The following is a 22,225-nucleotide window of genomic DNA, read 5'->3' as shown; positions in this document are numbered from 1 at the left end:
AAATCAAGAAGTTCTTTGAAACCCAAGAGAACAAAGAGAAAACATAACAGAATCTCTGGGGCGCAGCTAAAGCAGTGTCATGAGGGAAATTTACAGTACTAAATGCCCACATCAAAAAGCTAGAAAGATCTCACATCAACACCATAACATCACAACTAAAAGAGCTAGAGAATCAAAGCTAGCAGAAGACAAGAAATAATCAAGTTCAGAACAGAACTGAAGGAGATGAGAGACATAAAAACCTCTTCAAAAAAAAAAAAAAAAAAAATCAATGAATCCAGTAGCTGGTTTTTTGAAAATTAACAAAATAGACTGCTAGCTAAACCAATAAAGAAGAAAAGAGGCTGGGAACGGTGGCTCATGCCTGTAATCCCAGCACTTTGGGAGGCTGAGGCAGACGGATCACGAGGTCAGGAATTTGAGACCAGCCTGGCCAACATAGTGAAACCTTGTCTCTACTAAAAATACAAAAATTAGCCAGGCATGGTGGTGCATGCCTGTAATCACAGCTACTTGGGAGCCTTGAGGCAGGAGAACTGCTTGAACCAGGGAGTCGGAGGTTGCAGTGAGCCAAGACCGGGCCACTGCACTCCAGCCTGGCAACAGAGTGAGACTCCGTGTCAAAAAAAAGAAAGAAAGAAAAGAGGGAATAATCAAATAGAATTAAAAAATGATAAAGGGGAGATCACCACTGACCCCACAAAAACACAAACAACATCAGAGAATACTATAAACACCTCTATGCAAATAAATTAGAAAATCTAGAAGAAATTGATAAATTCCTGGACACATACACCCTTCCAAGACTGAACCAGGAAGAAGTTGAATCCCTAAATGGACCAATAACAAGTTCTGAAATTGAGGCAGCAATAAATGGCCTACCAACCAAGAAAAGGCCAGGACCAAATGAATTTACAGCTGAATTCTTCCACAAGTACAAAGAGGAAGTAGTACCATTTCTTTTAAAACTATTCCAAACAACTGAAAAGGAGGGACTCCTCCCTAACTCATTTTATAAGGCCAGCATCATCCTGATACCAAAACCTGGCAGAGATACAACAAAAAAAGAAAATTTCAGGCCAATATCCCTGATGAACCTCAATGCAAAAATCCTCAATAAAATACTGGCAAATCAAATCCAGCAGCACATCAAAAAGCTTATCCACCATGATTAAGTTGGTTTCATTCCTGGGATGCAAGCCTGGTTCAACATACGCAAATCAGTAAGTATAATTCATCACATAAACAGAACTAAAGACAAAAACCACATGATTATCTCAATAGATGCAGAAAAGGCCTTTGATAAAATTCAACATCGCTTCATGTTAAAAACTCTCAATAAACTAGGTATTGATGGAATCTATCTCAAAATAGTAAGAGCCATTTATGACAAACCCACAGCCAGCATCACACTGAATGGGCAAAAGCTGGATGCATTCCCTTTGAAAACCAGCACAAGACAAGGATGCGGTCTCTCACTATTCCTATTCAACACAGTATTGGAAGTTCTGGTCAGGGCAATCAGGCAAGAGAAAGAAATAAAGGGTATTCAAATAGGAAGAGAGGAAGTCAAACTGTCTCTGTTTGCAGATGACATGATCCTATATCTAGAAAATCCCATCACCTCAGCCCAAAAGTGTCTTAGGCTGATAAGTAACTTTTCCAAAGTTTCAAGATACAAAATCAATGTGCAAAAATCACAACCATTCCTATACACCAACAATAGACAAGCAGAGAGCCAAATCATGAGGGAACTCCCATTCACAATTGCTATAAAGGGAGTAAAATATCTAGGAATACAGTTAACAAGGGAAGAGAAGGACCTCTTCAAGAACTACAACGCACTGCCTAAGGAAATCAGAGAGGACACAAACAAATGGAAAAACATTCCATGCTCATGGATAGTAAGAATCAACATCGTGAAAATGATCATAATGCCTAATTTATAGATTCGATGTTATTCCCATTAAACTGCCATTGACATTCTTCACAGAATTAGAAAAAACTACTTTAAAATTCATATGGGGCCAGGAATGGTGGCTCACACCTGTAATCCCAGCACTTTGGGAGGCCGAGGCAGGTGGATCACCTGAGGCCAGGTGTTCGAGACCAACCTGACCAACAAGGTGAAACCCTATCTCTTAAAAGTACAAAAAAAAATTAGCCAGGCATGGTATTGCATGCCTGTAATCCCAGCTATTTGGGAGGCTGAGGCAAGAGAATTGCTTGAAGCTGGGAGGTGGAAGTTGCAGTGAGCCAAGATCGCACCATTTAATTCCAGCCTGGGTGACAAGAGCAAAAATCCGTCACAAAAAAGTAAAATAAAATAAAATTCATATGAAACCAAAAAAGTGTGTATAGCCAAGACAATTCTTTTTTTATTAGTATTATTATACTTTAAGTTCTAGGGTACATGTGCACAACGTGCAGGTTTGTTACATATGTATACTTGTGCCGTGTTGGTGTGCTGCACCCATCAACTCGTCAGCACCCATCACCTCGTCATTTACATCAGGTATAACTCCCAATGCCATACCTCCCCCCTCCCCACTCCCCATAATAGGCCCCTGTGTGTGATGTTCCCCTTCCCGTGTACAAGTGATCTCATTATTCAGTTCCCACCTACGAGTGAGAACGTGAGGTGTTTTAGCTAAAACAATTCTAAGCAAAAAGAACAAAGCTGGAGGTGTCATGCTACCCAACCTCAAACTATACTACAAGGCTACAATAACCAAAACAGCATTGTACTGGTACAAAAACAGACACAAAGACCAATGGAACAGAATAGAGATCTCAGAAATAAGACCACATATCTACAACCATCTAATCTTCAACAAACCTGACAAAAATAAGCAATGGGAAAAGGTTCCCTATTTAATAAACGGTGTTGACATGCACACATATGTTTATCGTGGCACTATTCACAATAGCAAAGACTTGGAACCAACCCAAATGTCCATCAATGATAGACTGGATTAAGAAAATGTGGCACATATACACCATGGAATACTATGCAGCCATAAAAAGGGATGAGTTCATGTCCTTTGCAGGGACGTGGATGAAGCTGGAAACCATCATTCTCAGCAAACTATCACAAGATCAGAAAACCAAACACTACATGTTCTCACTCATAAGTGGGAGTTGAACAATGAGAACACATGGACACAGGGAGGGGAACATCACACACTGGGGCCTGTTGGGAGGTGGGGGCCTGGGGGAGGGATAGCATTAGGAGAAATACCTAATGTAAATGACGAGTTGATGGGTGCAGCAAACCACCATGGCACATGTATACCTATGTAACAAACCTGAACGTTGTGTACATGTACCCTAGAACTTAAAGTACAATAAAATAAATGGTGCTGACAGAACTGACTAACCACATGCAGAAAAACTGAAACTGGACCCCTTCCTTACTCCTTATGCAAAATTTAACTCAAGATGGATTAAAAACTTAAATGTAAAACCCAAAACTACAGAAACCCTAGAAGAAAATCTAGGCAAAACCATTCAGGACATAGGCATGGACAAAGATTTCACAATGAAGAAGTTGTTGCAGGCTGGGCACAGTGGCTCACGCCTGTAATCCCAGCACTTTGGGAGGCTAAGGCAGGCAGATCACGAGGTCAGGAGATCGAGACCATTCTGGCTAACACTGTGAAACACTGTCTCTACTAAAAATACAAAAAAACCCAGCTGGATGTGGTGGCATGCACCTGTAGTCCCAGCTACTCGGGAGGCTGAGGCAGGAGAATTGCTTGAATCCGGGAGGCGGAGGTTACAGTGAGCTGAGATCATGCCACTGCACTCCAACCTGGGCAACAGAGCCAGACTCTGTCTCAAATAATAATTTAAAAAAAAAAAAGCAATTGCAACAAAAGCAAAAATTGACAAATGGGATCTAATTAAACCAGAGCTTCTGCATAGCAAAAGAAACTATCATCTGAGTGAACAAACAACCTACAGAATGGGTGAAATTTTTTGCAATCTATCCATCTGACAAAGGTCTAATATGTAGAATTTACAAGGAATGTAAATTTACAAGAAAACAAACAACCCCATTAAGAAGTGGGCAAAAGACATGAGCAGACACTTCTCAAAAGAAGACATTTATGCAGCCAACAAACAAGTGAAAAAAAAGCTAGACTCACTAATCATTGAGAAATGCAAATCAAAACCAAAATGAGACACCATCTCATGCCACTCAGAATGGCAGTTATTAAAAAGTCAAGAAACAACAGATGCTGGCAAGGCTGTGGAGAAACAGGAACGCTTTTCCATTGTTGGTCGAAATGTACATTGGTTCAACCATTGTGAAAAACAGTGTGATGATTCCTCTAAGATCTAGAACCAGAAATACCATTTGACCTAGCAATCCCATTATTGGGTACATACCCAAAGGAATATAAATCATTCTGTTATAAAGATACATGCAGGCTGGGCGCGGTGGCTCAAGCCTGTAATCCCAGCACTTTGGGAGGCCGAGACGGGCGGATCACGAGGTCAGGAGATCGAGACCATCCTGGCTAACATGGTGAAACCCCATCTCTACTAAAAAATACAAAAAACTAGCCGGGCGAGGTGGCAGGCGCCTGTAGTCCCAGCTTACTCGGGAGGCTGAGGCAGGAGAATGGCGTGAACCCGGGAGGTGGAGCTTGCAGTGAGCTGAGATCCGGCCACTACACTCCAGCCTGGGCGACAGAGCGAGACTCCATCTCAAAAAAAAAAAAGATACATGCAAACGTATTTCCACTGCAGCACTATTCACAATAGCAAAAACATGGAATTAGTCCAAATGCCCATCAATAATAGACTGGATAAAGAAAATGTGGCACATATATGCTGTGGAATAGTATGAAGCCATAAAAAGAAACAAGATCATGTTCTTTGCAGGGACTGAAGCCATTATCATCAGCAAACTAACACAGGAACAGAAAACCAAACACCACATATTCTCACTTAAAAGTGGGAACTGAACAATGAGAACACAGGGACACAGGGAACACTACACACTGGGTAGAGCCTGTCAGAGGTTGTGGCAGGAGGGAGTGCACCAGGATAAATAACTAATGCATGTGGGGCTTAATACCTAGGTGATGGGTTGATAGGTGCAACCATGGCACACGTTTGTAACAAAGCTGCACATCCTGCATATGTATCCTGGAACTTAAAATAAAACTTTAAAAAGAATAAAATTTTTAAAAATAAAAAATTTCCACAAAAAATTTCACCTACCAGTTATAGAATCCACTGATGACAAAGAAGATGACAGGATTAAGAGATTAAAGTAAAGACAGGCATAGGAAATCACAAGGGTATTGATTAGGGAAGTGATAAGTGTCCATGAAACCTTCACAATTTATGTTCAGAGACTGCAGTAAAGATAAGCGTAAGAAATTATAAAAGTATTAATTTGGGGAACTAATAAATGTCCATATAATCTTCACAATTTATGTACTTCTGCCATGGCTTCCGCCAGTCCCTCCATTTGGGGTTCCTGACTTCCCACAACACCCACTGAATACTTTTCTTCACTCCCTACCCCCATACTGCTAGACTCTCAAATATTCCACAGCTACTTCATCTAATCTAACTAATCTAACACCAATAGTTTCCCTAAGAGTAAGCGCCTTGGGCAGGACTATCTGATTGGCTCAGTCTAACTGCCAGGAGGAGATAGGTAGAACCTACTTTATCATGTGTAGTATTTGCCCCAAATAAAAAGGGTATCCAGCTGTAAGTTATTTCTAATATGTTATTATTAATTATAAATTGGACAGTAGGCTGGGCATGGTGGCTCAGGCCTATAATCCCAGCACTTTGGGAGGCCGAGGTGGGGAGATCACCTGAAATCAGGAGCTTGAGACCAGCCTGGCCAACATTGCAAAACCCCATCTCTACTAAAAATAGAAAAATTAGCCAGGCGTGGTGGCGGGCACCTGTAATCCCAGCTACTTGGGAGGCCAAGGCAGAAGAATCACTTGAACCTGGGAGGTGGAGGTTGCAGTGAACCAAGATAGCACCACTGTTCTCCAGCTGGGCGACAGAGTGAGACTCTGTCTCAATTAAAAAAAAAAAAAAAAAAAAAAAAAAAACTTGGACAGCATAAATCACTAGCAAGAGAGTAAAGAGGGCAAAATCATACAATATAAGAAATTTGTAAAAATAACTTGTCATGCTTGCTTTTTCCTTGGTTCAGTGCTTCTAATTATTTTGGAGTTAAAAGTTACGCCCAACTTAGTGGATCACAAGGTCAGGAGATAGAGACCATGCTGGCTAACATAGTGAAACCCCGTCTCTACTAAAAATACAAAATAAATTAGCCGGGCGTGGTGGTGGGCACCTGTAATGCCAGCTACTCAGGAGGCTGAAGCAGGAGAATGGCGTGAACCCAGGAGGCGGAGCTTGCAGTGAGCCGAGATCCACGCCACTGCACTCCAGCCTGGGCGAACACTCCGTCTCAAAATAAAACAAATAAAGGTATGCCTAACTTAAGATCTGATATACAAAGCTCTCATTTTTTAAACACATAAGGCAAGAAATAACTTCAGTTAGAAGAGGATTTCTGCTCTTCAAAAGTATTCATTGGCCAGGCATGGTGGCTCACACCTAAAATCCCAGCACTTTTGGAGGCCAAGGCAGGTGGACTGACTGGGACCAAGAGTCTGAGACCAGCCAGGGCAAAATAGCAAGACCCCTTCTCTACAAAAAAAAAAAAAAAAAATTTTTAACTGGCTGGTGGCATGTGCCTGTACTCCTAGCTACTCAAGAGACTGAGGCCAGGATCACCTGTGCCCAGGAAGTGGAGGCTGCAGTGAGCCATGATCATGCCACTGAACTTCAGCCTGAGCGACAGAGCAAGACTTGTCTCAAAAAAAAAAAAGGATTCATTGCTGGATTCCTTTATATAACTGGCTCCCTCATTACAACTGAAATAAGACTTAGAAAAACCCTATTTTCTTTTCCTTTCTGAATCAGGACACAGGTTTTAACCGATCAATTTCTGCTTTTATATCAAGAACATCATTTTATTCATTTATAGATTCATGCATTTTAAGGTGCCTACCCTCACAGAATTTCCATCTTGGGTAGACATGAATAAATTTAAAACATGGGTAGACATGAATCAATTATTCTACTGAAGCTACTAAAATCAAGCTAATATGAAGTTCCAGGGGTAACAGTATTGAACAATAAGAAAAAAAATGTAAAAGACTGAACTTCAGTGAGTGTTTTGGCTAGCTTGTCCATTTGACTGTCATTGACTAGGCCATGCTACAACTCTGTGGAGAGAAAAGTTGTAGAAAACTGATAATAATACAAATAATTCCCATCTATAGAAATGCAAATTATATCCTATAGAATGGTACTGATTATTGCTCAGTGGATATTCATCAGTTTTGCCAGTTTTGCATTCAATATGTGGTACTTCAACTGGCAATAATATCATTATTTAGTTAAATATAATCTTTGACAAATTATCATTTTATATTTTTTTGAGAATCATGATCATATTCACTTTTTAACTTCATCCTTTAAAAATGGTCTGCTTGGTAGAGGGTTAAAACAGAAAGATAAACCTACAGACCTGTCATCAATAATTCTGTAATGCAACCTTGAAAAATATGGCAAAGGAGGGCTGCCTAGGGGACAACTGCTATAACTAAACAGACTTGGGATCAATACAATGATTATTTCTCTATATTACATAATAGAAATACTCTAGAAATGTATTGTTCTCTACTATAGATAGTATGTCTACATATAAAACATATATATTATATACACATATATAGTATGTACATATATACATACACAGTATATATGGCATATATTGTATACATTGTATATACAGTATATATACTGTATAACTAAAGATATCTTATTTACTATACTATATATAGTATACTACTAAAGAGATTTCCTATACTATATATACTGTATACTACTAAATATATCTTATTTACTATACAATATAGAGACTTACACATATAAAGTATACAGCATTCAGTATATACAAACACACGTGTGCATGTATGTATATGATAGACAATACAGAAAATAACTGTGCCAATATTTAAATGGGAGACAATTTATATTATTTAGAATAGGAATCCAGTAAATAACATGAATCCTAGACTAACTCTGGCATTTTAACTCTTCATCCAGTTGTATACTATTTTAATACAATACAATACAATAAGAGCACAATTCATAATTTGGCATCAAGAGTTTATTTCCTTTTTACAGGCACACAGTTAAGTAATTTTATCTTTTCAATTATATACAGTATAGAGACAGGACAAACCAAAGTGTTTTTCCTACCCTTACACACCACTCAACACATTTCTCATACCAGATGTATGTGTGTTTCTCTGCACACTACAAGCAATTCTCTAATAGATACCAAATGCGTTGTCCTATAATTTAAATCAATTCTGACATTATCTACCTGGAGATAGCATCGGATCCCACAGGTAAGGACTCAGTCCCACAAGATTGTCCCCCACCCCCCACTTCTGATGCCAATCACAAACCCCATGTTGTGACCTGTGCTTCTGACCAACTGGCTATATATCAGGGTTCCCATGAACCCCTTTTTGGGTTCAATTAATTTGCTAGAGTGGCTCCCAGAACTCAGAGAAACACTTTACTTATACTTATCCATTTATCATAAAAGTTACTACAAAGGATACAGATGAACAGCCAGATGGAAGAGATGCATAAGACAAGACACGTGGGAAGGGGCAGAGAATGCCATGTCCTCTTTGGGCATGCCACTCTGCAGGCACCGCCAGCTGTTCAACTATCCAGAAGCTCTCTGAACCCTGTCCTTTTGGGTTTTTATGGAGGTTTCTTTATGTAGGCATGACTGATTAGATCAATAGTCAAAAGGGAATCTATCCAACCTTCAGCTTCTAGAGGATGTGGGGTTCAGCTGAAAGAGGCAACCCTCTAATCACAAAGTTGGTTCCTCTGGCAACCAGCCCCCCTATCCTGAGGCTATCCAGGAGCCTCCAGCTACCAGTCATCTCATTAGCATACAAAAAACACTTATCACTTTAGAGATTCCAAGGGTTTGGGTTGTTGTGTGCCAGGAACCAGGGGCAGAGACCAAACATATACTTCTAATTATATCATAAACCATATCTAAATATCCATCATTAATAGGTTTCTCATAGGTAACTTAATAATAAAATCAGATTTTCCTAGCCAGAAAAGACCATGTTCTTTTGAAGTCTTCACTATAAGGTAGTTCCACAACGCAGTTTCAAACATTCTGAATGTAATTTCAAATAACAGTAACAAAAATGCTTTTTAAAAATCCCTTTGCAATCAAGAAGTTCTAGTCAATATGGTAACTTAATTCATTTTAGATGCATATTTCAACTTTTTATATTTAATCCGACCTAAAGTGTAATTTCCAAAGTGATATTTCCTGAAGCCAAAAACCCAGACTTCATGTCTCTAGAGTAATCTTGCCTTATATTAGTAAGTCTATATCCCCCTTCTCAAAGTAGTTCTGGCTGGCCTGGGCTTGTTGTAAATAATTGGTTCGGTCAGACAGTTTTTCAACTGTCAACACCCTTAACAATTCACACAATGTACATAGAAAGTATTGTACCTTAAATTAAACATATGTTTCCTCTAAATAAAGTTTATTGTTTGGGAGAGTCTGCTGAACGGAAATGCAGTTTTATGTTCTCTAGAAAAGAAGTGAAAAGGCATCTCATCTCACTTTTCCCTTCCTTTATCCCATTTCAAGCATGACCCAGAAATTAAATATTTTATGTAGACAGAAAAAGTAACATATCTTTAAAGGATGCAAACCTGCAAAATCTAATAGTCATGTAAGCCTGTGAGATTGCCAAAAACTATTCTACATTTTTAATATCTGAAAATAATCAAATAATTTTATGTCAAATACAAATTTTCCAAGCTCCCTGGTCTATCCCCTTTAAAATTTTAAACAAATATACTTGATATGAAAAATGGCAGTTTATCCAAATATCAAATATTATACTGAGTATTTGAACAGCAAACACAAACAGTCCTAATCCCAATCATAGACTATGTTGTGAAATGTTAATGTATTTAAATTTTTTAATTACACATGGAATTAACTTAAATACTACACTTTAAATAATTAATTATTAATATTTCATTCATATTAAATAACAAGAACACATGAACAAGTGATATCCAACACAGGAAATCTTCAAAGGTAAATTATACATTGTGAGAAGTCTAGTTTTGGCTTCTGGAAAATGTTAACTGCAAATAATATACACAGATGTTCACAGAAATACTGAATAGCTCTTTTAAGGAAATACTAAATGACGTGGTAACAACAGAAAAGTTTTTAAAAAATACACTGTGTTATATTTATAACTCTTAATCAGGTCAAATTAATAAGGCAGACCCAATTAACAGTTATGGTTTCACAATAATTTTAGTGAATAATACAAGGTATCAAATTACTGGAAATTCTTGTCCCAGTTTTATACCAATTTTCAGCATTATTATTTAAAATAAATTTAAGGCCGGGCACTGTGGCTCAAACCTGTAATCCCAGCACTTTGGGAGGCCGAGACGGGCGGATCACGAGGTCAGGAGATCGAGACCATCCTGGCTAACACGGTGAAACCCCGTCTCTACTAAAAAATACAAAAAACTAGCCGGGCGAGGTGGCGGGCACCTGTAGTCCCAGCTACTCGGGAGGCTGAGGCGGGAGAATGGCGTAAACCCAGGAGGCGGAGCTTGCAGTGAGCTGAGATCTGGCCACTGCACCCCAGCCTGGGCGACAGAGCCAGACTCCGTCTCAAAAATAATAATAATAAAATAAAATAAAATAAATTTAAATAAATCTCACCATATCAGTATTCCAAAAATAACTCAAAAAGTAAACCACTTAGCTTATATTACCTACAGGCAGAGTAGAGCTCTGAGTAGGACTCTGTCTCTAGGATGAAGAACAGGATGCAAATCCATATTGCCAATTAATATCTATAATTGCAACTTATGAAAACTGCCCTTTCCACCAACCCTACCACAAGGGGAGCCACAACATATTCCATGAAAAAAAATATGTGTTCTAAACATCATGATTCCTCTCCAACCATGCCCACACCTGAGTGGACTGGGAATGGGCACCTGACATAGCCTGGAGGTTGGTAAGTAAAACATGAGAAACTTAAGAGGGGAAGCTCTGCCAAAACAACAGCAGCGATGAACTCCTAGGCCAATCCATCTCTGTCTCTCTAAGGAACTATGGACACCCAGACAAGAGCAAGAAGAAAAGCAGAAAGATTTTAAAAGTTAAGTTAGGTTATTGATAAAACACTAGAATTAAGATCTGTGGACTGCTGAAGCTAGGACAGGTAACACAGAACCCATAACTTTTGGAGATTCTAGAATGGCATATCGATTCTATTCTCCATGAGATTCACTTATTCTTAATGAGGCTCAAATAACGGCCCTATTTGTTCCTATTTAGGAGAGGAGAGAATAGGATTGGAATCTCACAGTTTGGCTTTCCCTGGGTTCCCCTGAGGTCTTCCTAAGTGGTCAAGATTTGTCTCTTCTTATTATCATGCATATCCTTACACTATAGCATCCTATGACAAAGCATCTGAGGTGGTCTCTGTTCCTTATGTTCTCCAGAAAATAATTGAAAGCGCATCTTATATCACTTTTCACTAAAAGTGCTAAATAGAAGATCATGTGTGCCGTAAACATAATTCTTCTCCAACTGTGCCCCACACATAAACCTGAGTGGACTAGGAATGGGCACCTCACACAGTCTGGAGGCTGGTAAATAAGTGTTAAATAAAAGATGCTAAATCAAAGATCATCTGTGTTGATGTTTAGTTCATTTCTTGTTAATAAGTCATGCCAAGTTAGAAAAAAGTCATCAGCTGGTTGGACGCAGTGGTTCATGCCTGTAATCCCAGCACTTTGGGAGACCAAGGTGGGTGGATGACTGGAGGTCAGGAGTTTGAGACCAGCCTGGCCAACATGGTGAAACCCTATCTCTACTAAAAGTACAAAACATAGGTGGGTGTGGTGGCACACACCTGTAAACCCAGCTACTCAGGAGGCTGAGGCAGGAGAATCACTTGAACCCAGGAGGCAGAGGTTGTGGTGAGTCAAGATCACTCCACTGCACTCCAGCCTGGGCAACAGAGCTAGACTCCATCTCAAAAAAAAAAAAATCAACAATCACTTAAAGAAAAACAAAGCCTTTAGTACTGATGCAATCCACTAAATAAAATGAGAAGTCATGAATCCAAACGGAGTAGATAGATCAGATAGATAGGTAGGTAGGTAGATACACAGATAGACAGACAGACAGACAGACAAGATAGATAATGCTAGTTTGGATGTCTCCACCAAATATCAAGTTGAAATTTGACTGCTATTGTAATAGTATTAAAAGGTGGGGACTTTAAGAGGCGATTAGGCCATGAGGGCTCTGTCCTCATAAACTGGTTAATGTTGTTATCATGAGGATGGGTTAATTACTGTGGGAGTGGGCTCCCAATATGTTCAGCACCCTCCCTCTCTCTGTCTCTCACACTTGCTTGCCATGTGATGCCTTCTGCCATGAGATGACCCTCACCAGAAGCCAATGCCACACTCTTGGACTTCCTAGCCTCCAGAACTACGAGCCAAATAAACTTCTATTCTTTATAAATCACTCAGTCTGTGGTATTTGTTATAGGAGCAGCAAACAAAGGCAGATGAGAAGGAAAAACCCAAACTTACAGTAGAATGCCATTTACTAAGTGGTGAAAAAATGACAGACTTTGAAAATCATTTTACAACCATAGTAATAACTGATCCAGGCAAAAATCATCAATGAGTGCTAAAACTATGAGTAACAGTTTGGTGAGAAACAGGATATTAATGTGTCTCAATGTTTGTCCCCACTGAGTATTAATTACAAGGGGGAAGAAATGGTAATTCTACAGTAAAGAAAACTGTGGAATACCTTAACCAAATGATTAAAATCAACATCATAAATAATAACACATACTGATTTAATGCCCTGATAAGGCCACAACATCACCACGTAATCTTACTCCCAAAAATACAAACCTGAATTTAATCACAAAAAAAAATCAAACAAACACAAATTGAGGGACAGTCTCCAAAAAACTAGCCTATCCTCTTCAGAAATGTTAATGTCATGAAAGAAAAGAGGGCTGTTAAACTGTTCCAGATTACAGGAGATTAAAGAGATATGACATCTAAATCAAATGCACAATCCTGTATGAGGGGAAAAACATTATGGGACATTACTGAGACAACTGGCAGCGGGTCAACAGGAGAGTATATTAGATAACTGTATACATCAACGTTAAGTTTCCTAACTGTATAGTGGTTAAGCAAAAGAATGCCCTTGTCCTTGGAATATATTCACTGAAGAATATAGGAATATAAAAGGACACATTGTCTGCAACTTACTCTCGAATGATTCAGAAAAAATCATTTGAAAGTAATGTGTGGCAAGGGGATAGTGTGGTGGGAACATGTGATAAAGCAAATGTGACAACATGTTTAAAATGGTAAATCTAGCTGAGGGGGCCTTAGAAGTTCTTTTTACTATTCTTACAACTCTTCAGTAAATTTGAAATTATTTCAAAATAAAAGACTAAAAAAAATAGCTGAGTTTGTAAGAGAGAGCACTTCTCTTCACCAAAAAGTAGGAACTAAAAACCAACGTGGTAGGCATACAAAGCTGTGTTAGAGCTTAGTTCCTTAAGACATATTTCCATATGTCTTTGTGTGAGAGAATGTACAGTGCAAGGAAGGGGAAACCAGGAGTAGCCCAGCAACAACTTGAGTTGAGGAGACAGAACTGAAAAACTGGAGAAGACAAGGTAGGTAGTTCCCTGGAGAGGGAGAATCATACAGAGAGAACTCCAGAGATTTTCAGAGGGATCCCCTTGAGAATTCAGCTGAGTACTGACAGCACATGCATATGATAAAACCATGAGGCTGGAGAAAGAGCAACTAGAAATGATTACAGATAACAGTGCTTGGCACTCATATCGGGCTGGGAATAGTGCCTGTTCTCACCAGCCCGACAGAAAAACTTTGTGATTCACAGTCATTGGGTAGAGTATATAGAAAAGTCTTGGCTCAGAAGTAGGAAATTATTAGCCCTAGTAGCTAAGCACTACTCAGATCCTGACTAATATTTAATAAATCTTAAAAGCAAGTTTTGAAAAATTAAACTAATTTCAAATATTTAACTGCATCACAGAATAAAGCTCAAAGCTATTTATAGAAAGATAAAATCATTCAGGCTGGGCATGGTGGCTCAGGCCTGTAATCCCAGCACTTTGGCAGGCTGAAACGGGTGGATCGTGTGAGTCCTGGAGTTCGAGACCAGCCTTGGAAACATGGCAAAACCTTGTATCTGCAAAAAACTACAAGAAATTAGCCAGGCATGCTGGTGCACACCTGTAGTCCCAGCTATTTGGGAGCTGAGGCTGGAGGATTGCTTGGGCCTGGCAGGTTGAGGCTACACTGGCCACGCGCTCTAGCTTGGGCAACAGAGCAAAACCCTATCATAAAAAAAAAAGAAAAAGAAATGTAAGATTCGCAATCTGACATTTAATTTAAAACATTATCAAACTTCCAAAGAAGTATAAAAATACGGCCCATAGCTGGGCGCGGTGGCTCAAGTCTGTAATCCCAGCACTTTGGGAGGCCGAGACAGGAGGATCACGAGGTCAGGAGATTGAGACCATCCTGGCTAACCCGGTGAAACCCCATCTCTACTAAAAAATACAAAAAACTAGCCGGGCGAGGTGGCGGGCGCCTGTAGTCCCAGTTGCTCAGGAGGCTGAGGCAGGAGAATGGCCTAAACTCGGGAGGCGGAGTTTGCAGTGAGCTAAGATCCGGCCACTGCACTCCAGCCTGGGCGACAGAGGGAGACTCCGTCTCAAAAAAAAAAAAAAAAAAAAAGGCCCATAATAGAAATAAAAATTAATTAAAACCAAACCAGGACTGGCAGACATTTATAATCCAGAGACTAGAATATTAAAACAATGATTATAACTGTATTCCACATGTTAAACAAACGTAGTAGACATGAAAGATATTTTTTAAAAGACCCAAATCCAACTTCTACACATAAAAACAGTATGTGAAATGAAAAATATATATGAAAAATATATTGAATAGAATGAACAGCATTATTAAACATTGCAAAATAAAAAATTGGTGTCCTTGAAGACCTAGCAACAGAAACTTTACAAAATGAAACCTGGAAAGAAAAGAGAATTTTAAAAATAAACAGAGCACCAATGAGCTGTGACAACTTCAGTCAGCTCACAATACATATAACTGTCATCCCCAAAACAGTGCAAGAATCAAAGGGCAGACAGAAAAAATAGAAAAAAATATCTCAAGAAACAAGGTCAAAATTTCCCCAAATTCATTGAAAACTACAAACCTATGGATCCAAGAAGCTCCATAAACCCCAACCATAAGAAACACGAAAGACTACACTTGCAAGGCACATGAAATTACTCAAAACCAGTAATAAAGAGAAAAATGTTAAAACAGCCAGAGAAAAACAGAAACGTAAGTACAAATACAGAAAGATAAAGATACCAGATTTTTCATCAGAAACAAGGCAAATGAAAAAAAACAGTGGATCAAGATCTTCAAAGTACTGAAAGAAAAAACTGTCAACCTAGAACTCTATACCCGGTGAAAATATCTTTCAAACAAACATTTTTCCATACAAACGCTGACAGAATTTTTCAGTAGCCAATCCTAACCTCAAGAAATACTTTTAAAAAGGAACTAGATTAGACAGAAGAAAAATCATACTATATTAGAAATATAGATCTATAAAAAGATATTAAAGGACTGAAAATAGTAACTACATTGACGAATATTTAAGATATTGTTCTCATTATTTAAATCTCTAAAAAATAACTGACTAAGCAAAAATAACAATGATGTTGTATGGGGCTCATAACATGTAAAAGTAAAGCAGTCAGAAAAAGAGAAATGGAAGTAAATTATTGAAAGGTTTTTATACATGAAGTGGTATAATATTACTTGAAAATACACTATGATAAAAGGATGTATGCTATAAAACCTACAGCAGTCACTAAAATAAACAGTTACTATCAATAAGCCAACAAAGGAGATAAAATGGAATTGTAAAAAATTTCAATTAATCAAAAAGAAGGAAGAAAAGAAGAGAGAACAAAGAACAAATGGGACAAATGGAAGACAAATAGCAAGACGACATTTAAATTTAACCTCTAAATTTTGAAAACCTGGCAGGGCACGGTGGCTCATGCTTGTAATCCCAGCACTTTGCGAGGCAGAGGCGGGTGGATCACGAAGTCAAGAGATGGAGATCATCTAACATGGTGAAAACCCATCTCTACTAAAAATACAAAAATTAGCTACGCATGGTGGCACGTGCCTGTAGTCCCAGCTACTCGGGAGGCTGAGGCAGAATTGCTTGAACCAGGGAGGCGGAGCTTGCAGTGAGCCCAGATTGCACCACAGCACTCCAGCCTGGCGACAGAGCAAGACTCCGTCTCAAAAAAAAAAAAAAATTTTTTTTTGAAAAATGTAAATAGTTATTTTAGGGTACAAGTTTCATGACTTACTTTATTCTTTCTCAAATGTGCTGTTCAATAATAAAAGATAAAGTTCTAAGTCACCATGTTTTCTATAAAATCGAATACATATGAGTGGTCAGTGCCTGTAGTCCCAGCTACCTGGGAGGCTGAGGCAGGAGGATCATTCAAGCGCAGGTGTTACAGACCAGCCTCAGCAACCTAGCGAGACCACATCTCAAAGCAGAAGAAGAAGAAAAAAGAGTGGTCAGAGGTATATCTGTATCTTAAATTAAAAGAAAAAATAAAACCAGACTATATGCAGTGGCTCACGCCTATAATACCAGCACTTTGGGTGGCCAAGGCAGGAGAATCACTTGATCCCAGGAATTCAAGGCTGCAGTGATATGATCATACCACTGCACTCCCACCTGGGAAACAGAGTGAGACGACCTCAAAATAAATGAATGAATAAATATCCACATACTAACACATCTTAAAAAGAAGTAAATTACTAACATTTTGAAGACACCAGTACCCCATCTCCTACTCTCCTCCCCAAGCAACCACTATCCTGAATTCTGAATTAATCATTCCCCTGCTCTTATTTATGGTTTTACCAGATGTGTATGAAATCCTGAATGGTATTTGTTGCTAATTTTTAATTTTTATAAAAATTAAATCATACTGTATATATTCTTATATGGTTTGCTTTTTTCAATCAACATTGTATTTTTGATGCTCATCCATGTTGGTGTGTAGCTCTGTTCTATTCATTTTCAATAGATTTTTACATTTTCCTATTGATGGCCATATGGGTAATTTCTAGAGCTGTGCTCTTAGAAACAGTGCTTATGAACATCTTGTACATCTCTTAAGTGGGTATGTAAAGGAATGGAATTGCTATATTATGTTTCCAGATATAATGATCACTCTGTGTTATTAGCCTCATTTTATTAATAAATGAAGGCTTATAGAGACCAGGAAACTTGTTCAAGGTCACACAGCTAGGTAGTAAAGTTAAGACCAATAAATTCTGCTCCTTCCACTTGAAAAAAACTCAAGGTTAGGTAGCTCATACTTCTGGAAACATGTAACTATCAAACAGAATCCTGATGTTTTACCTTGTTTTACCTAAAGTTAAAAGAGGAAGTCCTAGCAAATTATTCCACTCAATTCTACCACTTGACCACTCGAAGCAACTTGACTACATAATGATCATGATTAAAACTTTTATTCTATTAAAATATCCCATATTTCACCATTCCTGAAAATTCTAGTCAAATGTTATAGTTTAAAACGTGTACAAATTGTGTATGTATAAAATTGTAAGACACAGTAATAAAGTGGTTCTCATTGTGACTAGTTTTAAATTGAATTACAAGCACTTTTATTTTTGCCATAACTAAATTTGGAATTACTACGTTTAAGATTCACTGAAGTGAATGTAATAATTATTTTTTAAATACTACATATTCATTTTAGAAATTACTTGAGAATACTTTCAAAAATGTCCTGCATGTCATTTAAGCCAACCAAACAATTTCCAAGATACCTAGCATTAACTTAAATTTTTTTTTTTTTTTTTTTTTTTGAGGCAGAGTCTCGCTCTGTCGCCCAGCTGGAGTGCAGTGGCCGGATCTCAGCTCACTGCAAGCTCCGCCTCCCGGGTTCACGCCATTCTCCTGCCTCAGCCTCCCGAGTAGCTGGGACTACAGGCGCCCGCCAACTCACCCGGCTAGTTTTTTGTATTTTTTAGTAGAGACGGGGTTTCACCGTGTTAGCCAGGATGGTCTCGATCTCCTGACCTCGTGATCCACCCGTCTCGGCCTCCCAAAGTGCTGGGATTACAGGCTTGAGCCACCGCACCCGGCCCTAACTTAAATTTTAAAAAGCGTAAAAAGTCAACTTTTTTTTTCAGCTAAGGTCAACTATTTAGCTCTGCAATCTTTCCTTTAAAAAATATTTGTAATAATTTGGTCTCTGATTTATTTCACAAGTCTTAATCTTGCTTTATAAATAATCCTATTTTCAATCACACTTTATTATCTAACATGGCTGTTTATTAATTACATGATCCTATGGTAAAGCACATATTTCTAAAAATGTAACTACTGAGACCTACAGCAGTGTAAAGGCATCTTCACATTATAGTACTCTGTAAATATTACATTGTTACTTTTAACAAAAAGGAACCAGATTATAATAAAATTGTTATAAAATAGCTTAAAAGTGTAATAGAACTTCATTAAGGAAAACATTAAAATGAATGAGTTTTAACTAGATCTATAACAATTTTATATATGCTAGAGATAAAATTAATATGAGGTTACATAATTTTTTTTTTTTTTTTTTTTTGAGACAGGATCTCACCTTGTCACCTAGGCTGGGGTGCAAGTGGTGCCAGTGCAACCTCTGTTTCCTGGGCTCAAGCAACCCTCCCACCTCAGGCTCTTGAGGAGCTGGGACTACAGGTGCACGACACCATACTCAGCTAATTTTTAAAAAATGTTTTGTAGAGACAAGGTCTCAGTATATTGCCCAGGCTGGTCTCAAACTCTTGGACTCAAGCAATCCTCTGGCCTTAGCCTCTCAAAGAGCTGAGATTACAAGTGTGAGCCACCACACCTAGCTGAGGTTAAATAATTTTATAATATAAAAAAGCATAAGATCTTGTGAGTTCCAAAGTGCCTTGGGTATCATCGTGAGTTCCAAAGTGCCTTGGGTATCAGGAGCCAACATTCTATTTCAGGGATTTTAACTTAATGCTCCTTTAATATCTTTGCTGGATGTTGTTAGAATACTATTTCAAACATTTTCTACAATTTGAATCAAATATTACCTTACTAGGCCGGGCGCGGTGGCTCAAGCCTGTAATCCCAGCACTTTGGGAGGCCGAGACGGGCGGATCACGAGGTCGGGAGATCAAGACCATCCTGGCTAACACGATGAAACCCTGTCTCTACTAAAAAATACAAAAAACTAGCCAGGTGAGGGGGCGGGCGCCTGTAGTCCCAGCTACTCGGGAGGCTGAGGCAGGAGAATGGCGTAAACCCGGGAGGCGGAGCTTGCAGTGAGCTGAGATCCGCCCACTGCACTCCAGCCTGGGCGACTGAGCGAGACCCCATCTCAAAAAAAAAAAAAATTACCTTACTAAATAATGAGAGGCTGGGCAAAAAAAAAAAAAAAAAAAAATGTTAAGTATATCTCCAAATATAGCACAACAGTTTAATGCTCTGTTTGTTGCCTTAACAAAATATGAAAGTCTGCAACACATTCACAAACCACCTGGAGATTCAAACTCACAATGAACGTGCAATGACATATTGTGCTACTTGACATTAGCTATTACCAAAGACAGTTCAAAAGGAAGAGAACACAGACAATCTTATTAGTATAATTGGAAATGTGCTGACATATCCACCTGACCAAACATCTTCTCTTGCAGTGTATTACATTACCTGAGAAAGGTAACTTATAATCAGTGCTAATATGCTCCTTAACCTGATTTACAAGGTCAACTAGCTATAAACAGAACAAGGCCCATGAGCTACCATACAGGTGACTTCAATTCTGTATGTCTGGACTGGATGGGAATACGGGGGCTTACATGTTTGTGGTCTTGTTGGAGTATGGGAATAGGACTGCAGTGAGAATTCTGGTTATAAAAACTCTCCCTTGTAAAATTCACTGTAAATCAAGGACAAAAATCACGGGATTGTTTGTTTTATTATACTTAAAGTTCTAAGGTACATATGCACAACGTGCAAGTTTGTTACATATGTATACCTGACATGTTGGTGTGCTGCACCCATTAACTCGTCATTTACATTAGGTAAAATCATGAGAGTTTTAAAGACAACAACATGGAAAAATCTTTCTGTTAGCAGCTAGTGGAATATTTCATTTAGGAGGAAAACGGGAGAAATTTTTCGTAACTGCTCAGAGTAAAAACTCGGAGAACCTAGGCTTGAGAATAATGTACATCTACTAATTCAGGACTAGACACATAAATTAGAGAGTTTTTGACATAAAAGTAGCATTTGAAGTGATGCAACGCATGAAATCAGCTCACTGAGGGATTGAGTATAGACAGAGAATACAGGCACCCCAATGTTAAGAGATCACAACTAAAAAAAATTTTTAAAACTCGGAAGGACTGAGAACCAGTAATAAAAAAGGAAAACCAGGAAAGTATGTTGGCTGAGAGCCAAATGAATAAACAGATACAAGGAGAGTCATTCAGGTATATTAATAAATGCTAAAAGTAAAGCATTACATTCCTTTCCAAAAATAGCAAATCCTCAAACTGAAATAGAGAAAAATTGAAAGATATTACTTGGCATTCATTTATCAGTGACAGACAAAAAACGGAAGTTCTAACATTGTTATCTAATCGAGATGTTTTATTCATTTTCATTACGTATATGCTGTGTATGGTACTGCCGAGCATCATATCTTCCTTTTAACATCCACATGAAACAAGCTTTTAAAGAGCACAGCAATTCTCTTGGCAGCATTAATTTTAAAGAGAACCTCTTAAGTTGTTTTACCAGCTGAGACTGAATGACTAAACAACCAGCGTCTCCCATTCAGCTGCCAGTCTTTCCTCAGAAATGCCGGTTTGGCATAACTTTAAGAATCAAGATGGTATAAGACGCATCCTGTTTCTTCCAAAAGAGAATGGGCAAAACTCAACATTCACGGAGGGCTTAGAGAAAATTAGATCCGTAAACCGTGACGTCCTGGAAGGAAGACGCTCACCTCCTACAAAGTAGATGCTCAATAAATATTTTTGATGTAATTCTGGAAGAGCTCCATTCGGGATCGGGAGTGCACCTACTCCAGGGCACCACCCCCTGCAGAATAGTTGCATTCCCACGCCCCTCGTACTCCGCTCAGTAAAGGGACCCGCGAGCTAGCAGGAATCCGCCCAGTGGATAAAAGCAAAGTGGGACGGCGCACCACCGCATTCCGGACTCTTAAGGTTAAAAGAAAACCCCTTGCCCTCGGGCCAGGGCTCACCTGCCTCGGGAGGGGGAAGAAGCGCGACTCCCAGCCGCTTCGGAGTAGGCGTCCCGGCAAAACTCTCGCCTCATCACCAGACACTACCCGGGCAGAAGGTTCCTGGGCTAGGTCCTTGGACTCGAGAGGGAGCGACAAGCTCACTTGGTCTCTTGGGTCTCCAGGCCGCCGCCGCCACCACAGTTCCCTCAGGTGCTATAAAGCGTCCGAGATGTGCGCGCGCTCCCGCATCGTCGCTTAGCAACCTGAGAAGCTGTCCGGTAGTCCCAACTTATCAATTCCCCCGCCCTTCCAGAGTGTGAATCGTTTTTTAAATGATTTTGTTTCCGGGTCGATCCAGCTTTACGCAGCGGAAGGTCTCTTTACCTCCCACGTTTATCCTCACGGGAGGACGAAGTCTCAGTCACGCGCGTGGGGGTGATGTCGCTAAGGGGTCATTCTCTCCTCCCTAGAATTACAAACGAAATCTCTCCCGCCAAATGCCGGGCGCCATCAGGCAGGTCCTTTCCTCCTGAGCCCAAACCATCCGCTTGTCGTCGTCCTCCAATCACAGCGGCTCATCCTCCGGGACTACTTTGCAATCGGAGCAGAGCGCAGTG

At 39.2% G+C, this 22,225-nt stretch overlaps 1 protein-coding gene across 1 annotated transcript in view; it reads right to left on the bottom strand.

The window, feature by feature from the left end:
- Nucleotides 1–22,205, bottom strand: part of WDPCP (WD repeat containing planar cell polarity effector) — a 473,258-nt gene extending 451,053 nt beyond the window's left edge. Inside the window, 2 exon segments of the mRNA XM_030920555.1 lie at nt 21,627–21,643; nt 21,646–22,205. Of these exon segments, the coding sequence (XP_030776415.1) occupies nt 21,627–21,643; nt 21,646–21,700 (72 nt within the window). The 5' untranslated portion in view covers nt 21,701–22,205.
- Between the last annotated feature and the right edge of the window lie 20 nt (nt 22,206–22,225).

This window comes from Rhinopithecus roxellana, chromosome 17, assembly GCF_007565055.1.
Source record: "Rhinopithecus roxellana isolate Shanxi Qingling chromosome 17, ASM756505v1, whole genome shotgun sequence".
NCBI classification, from domain to species: Eukaryota; Metazoa; Chordata; class Mammalia; order Primates; family Cercopithecidae; genus Rhinopithecus; species Rhinopithecus roxellana.
The sequence above is the reverse complement of the archived record's forward strand: the minus strand, read 5'-3'. Positions and strand labels throughout refer to the sequence as shown.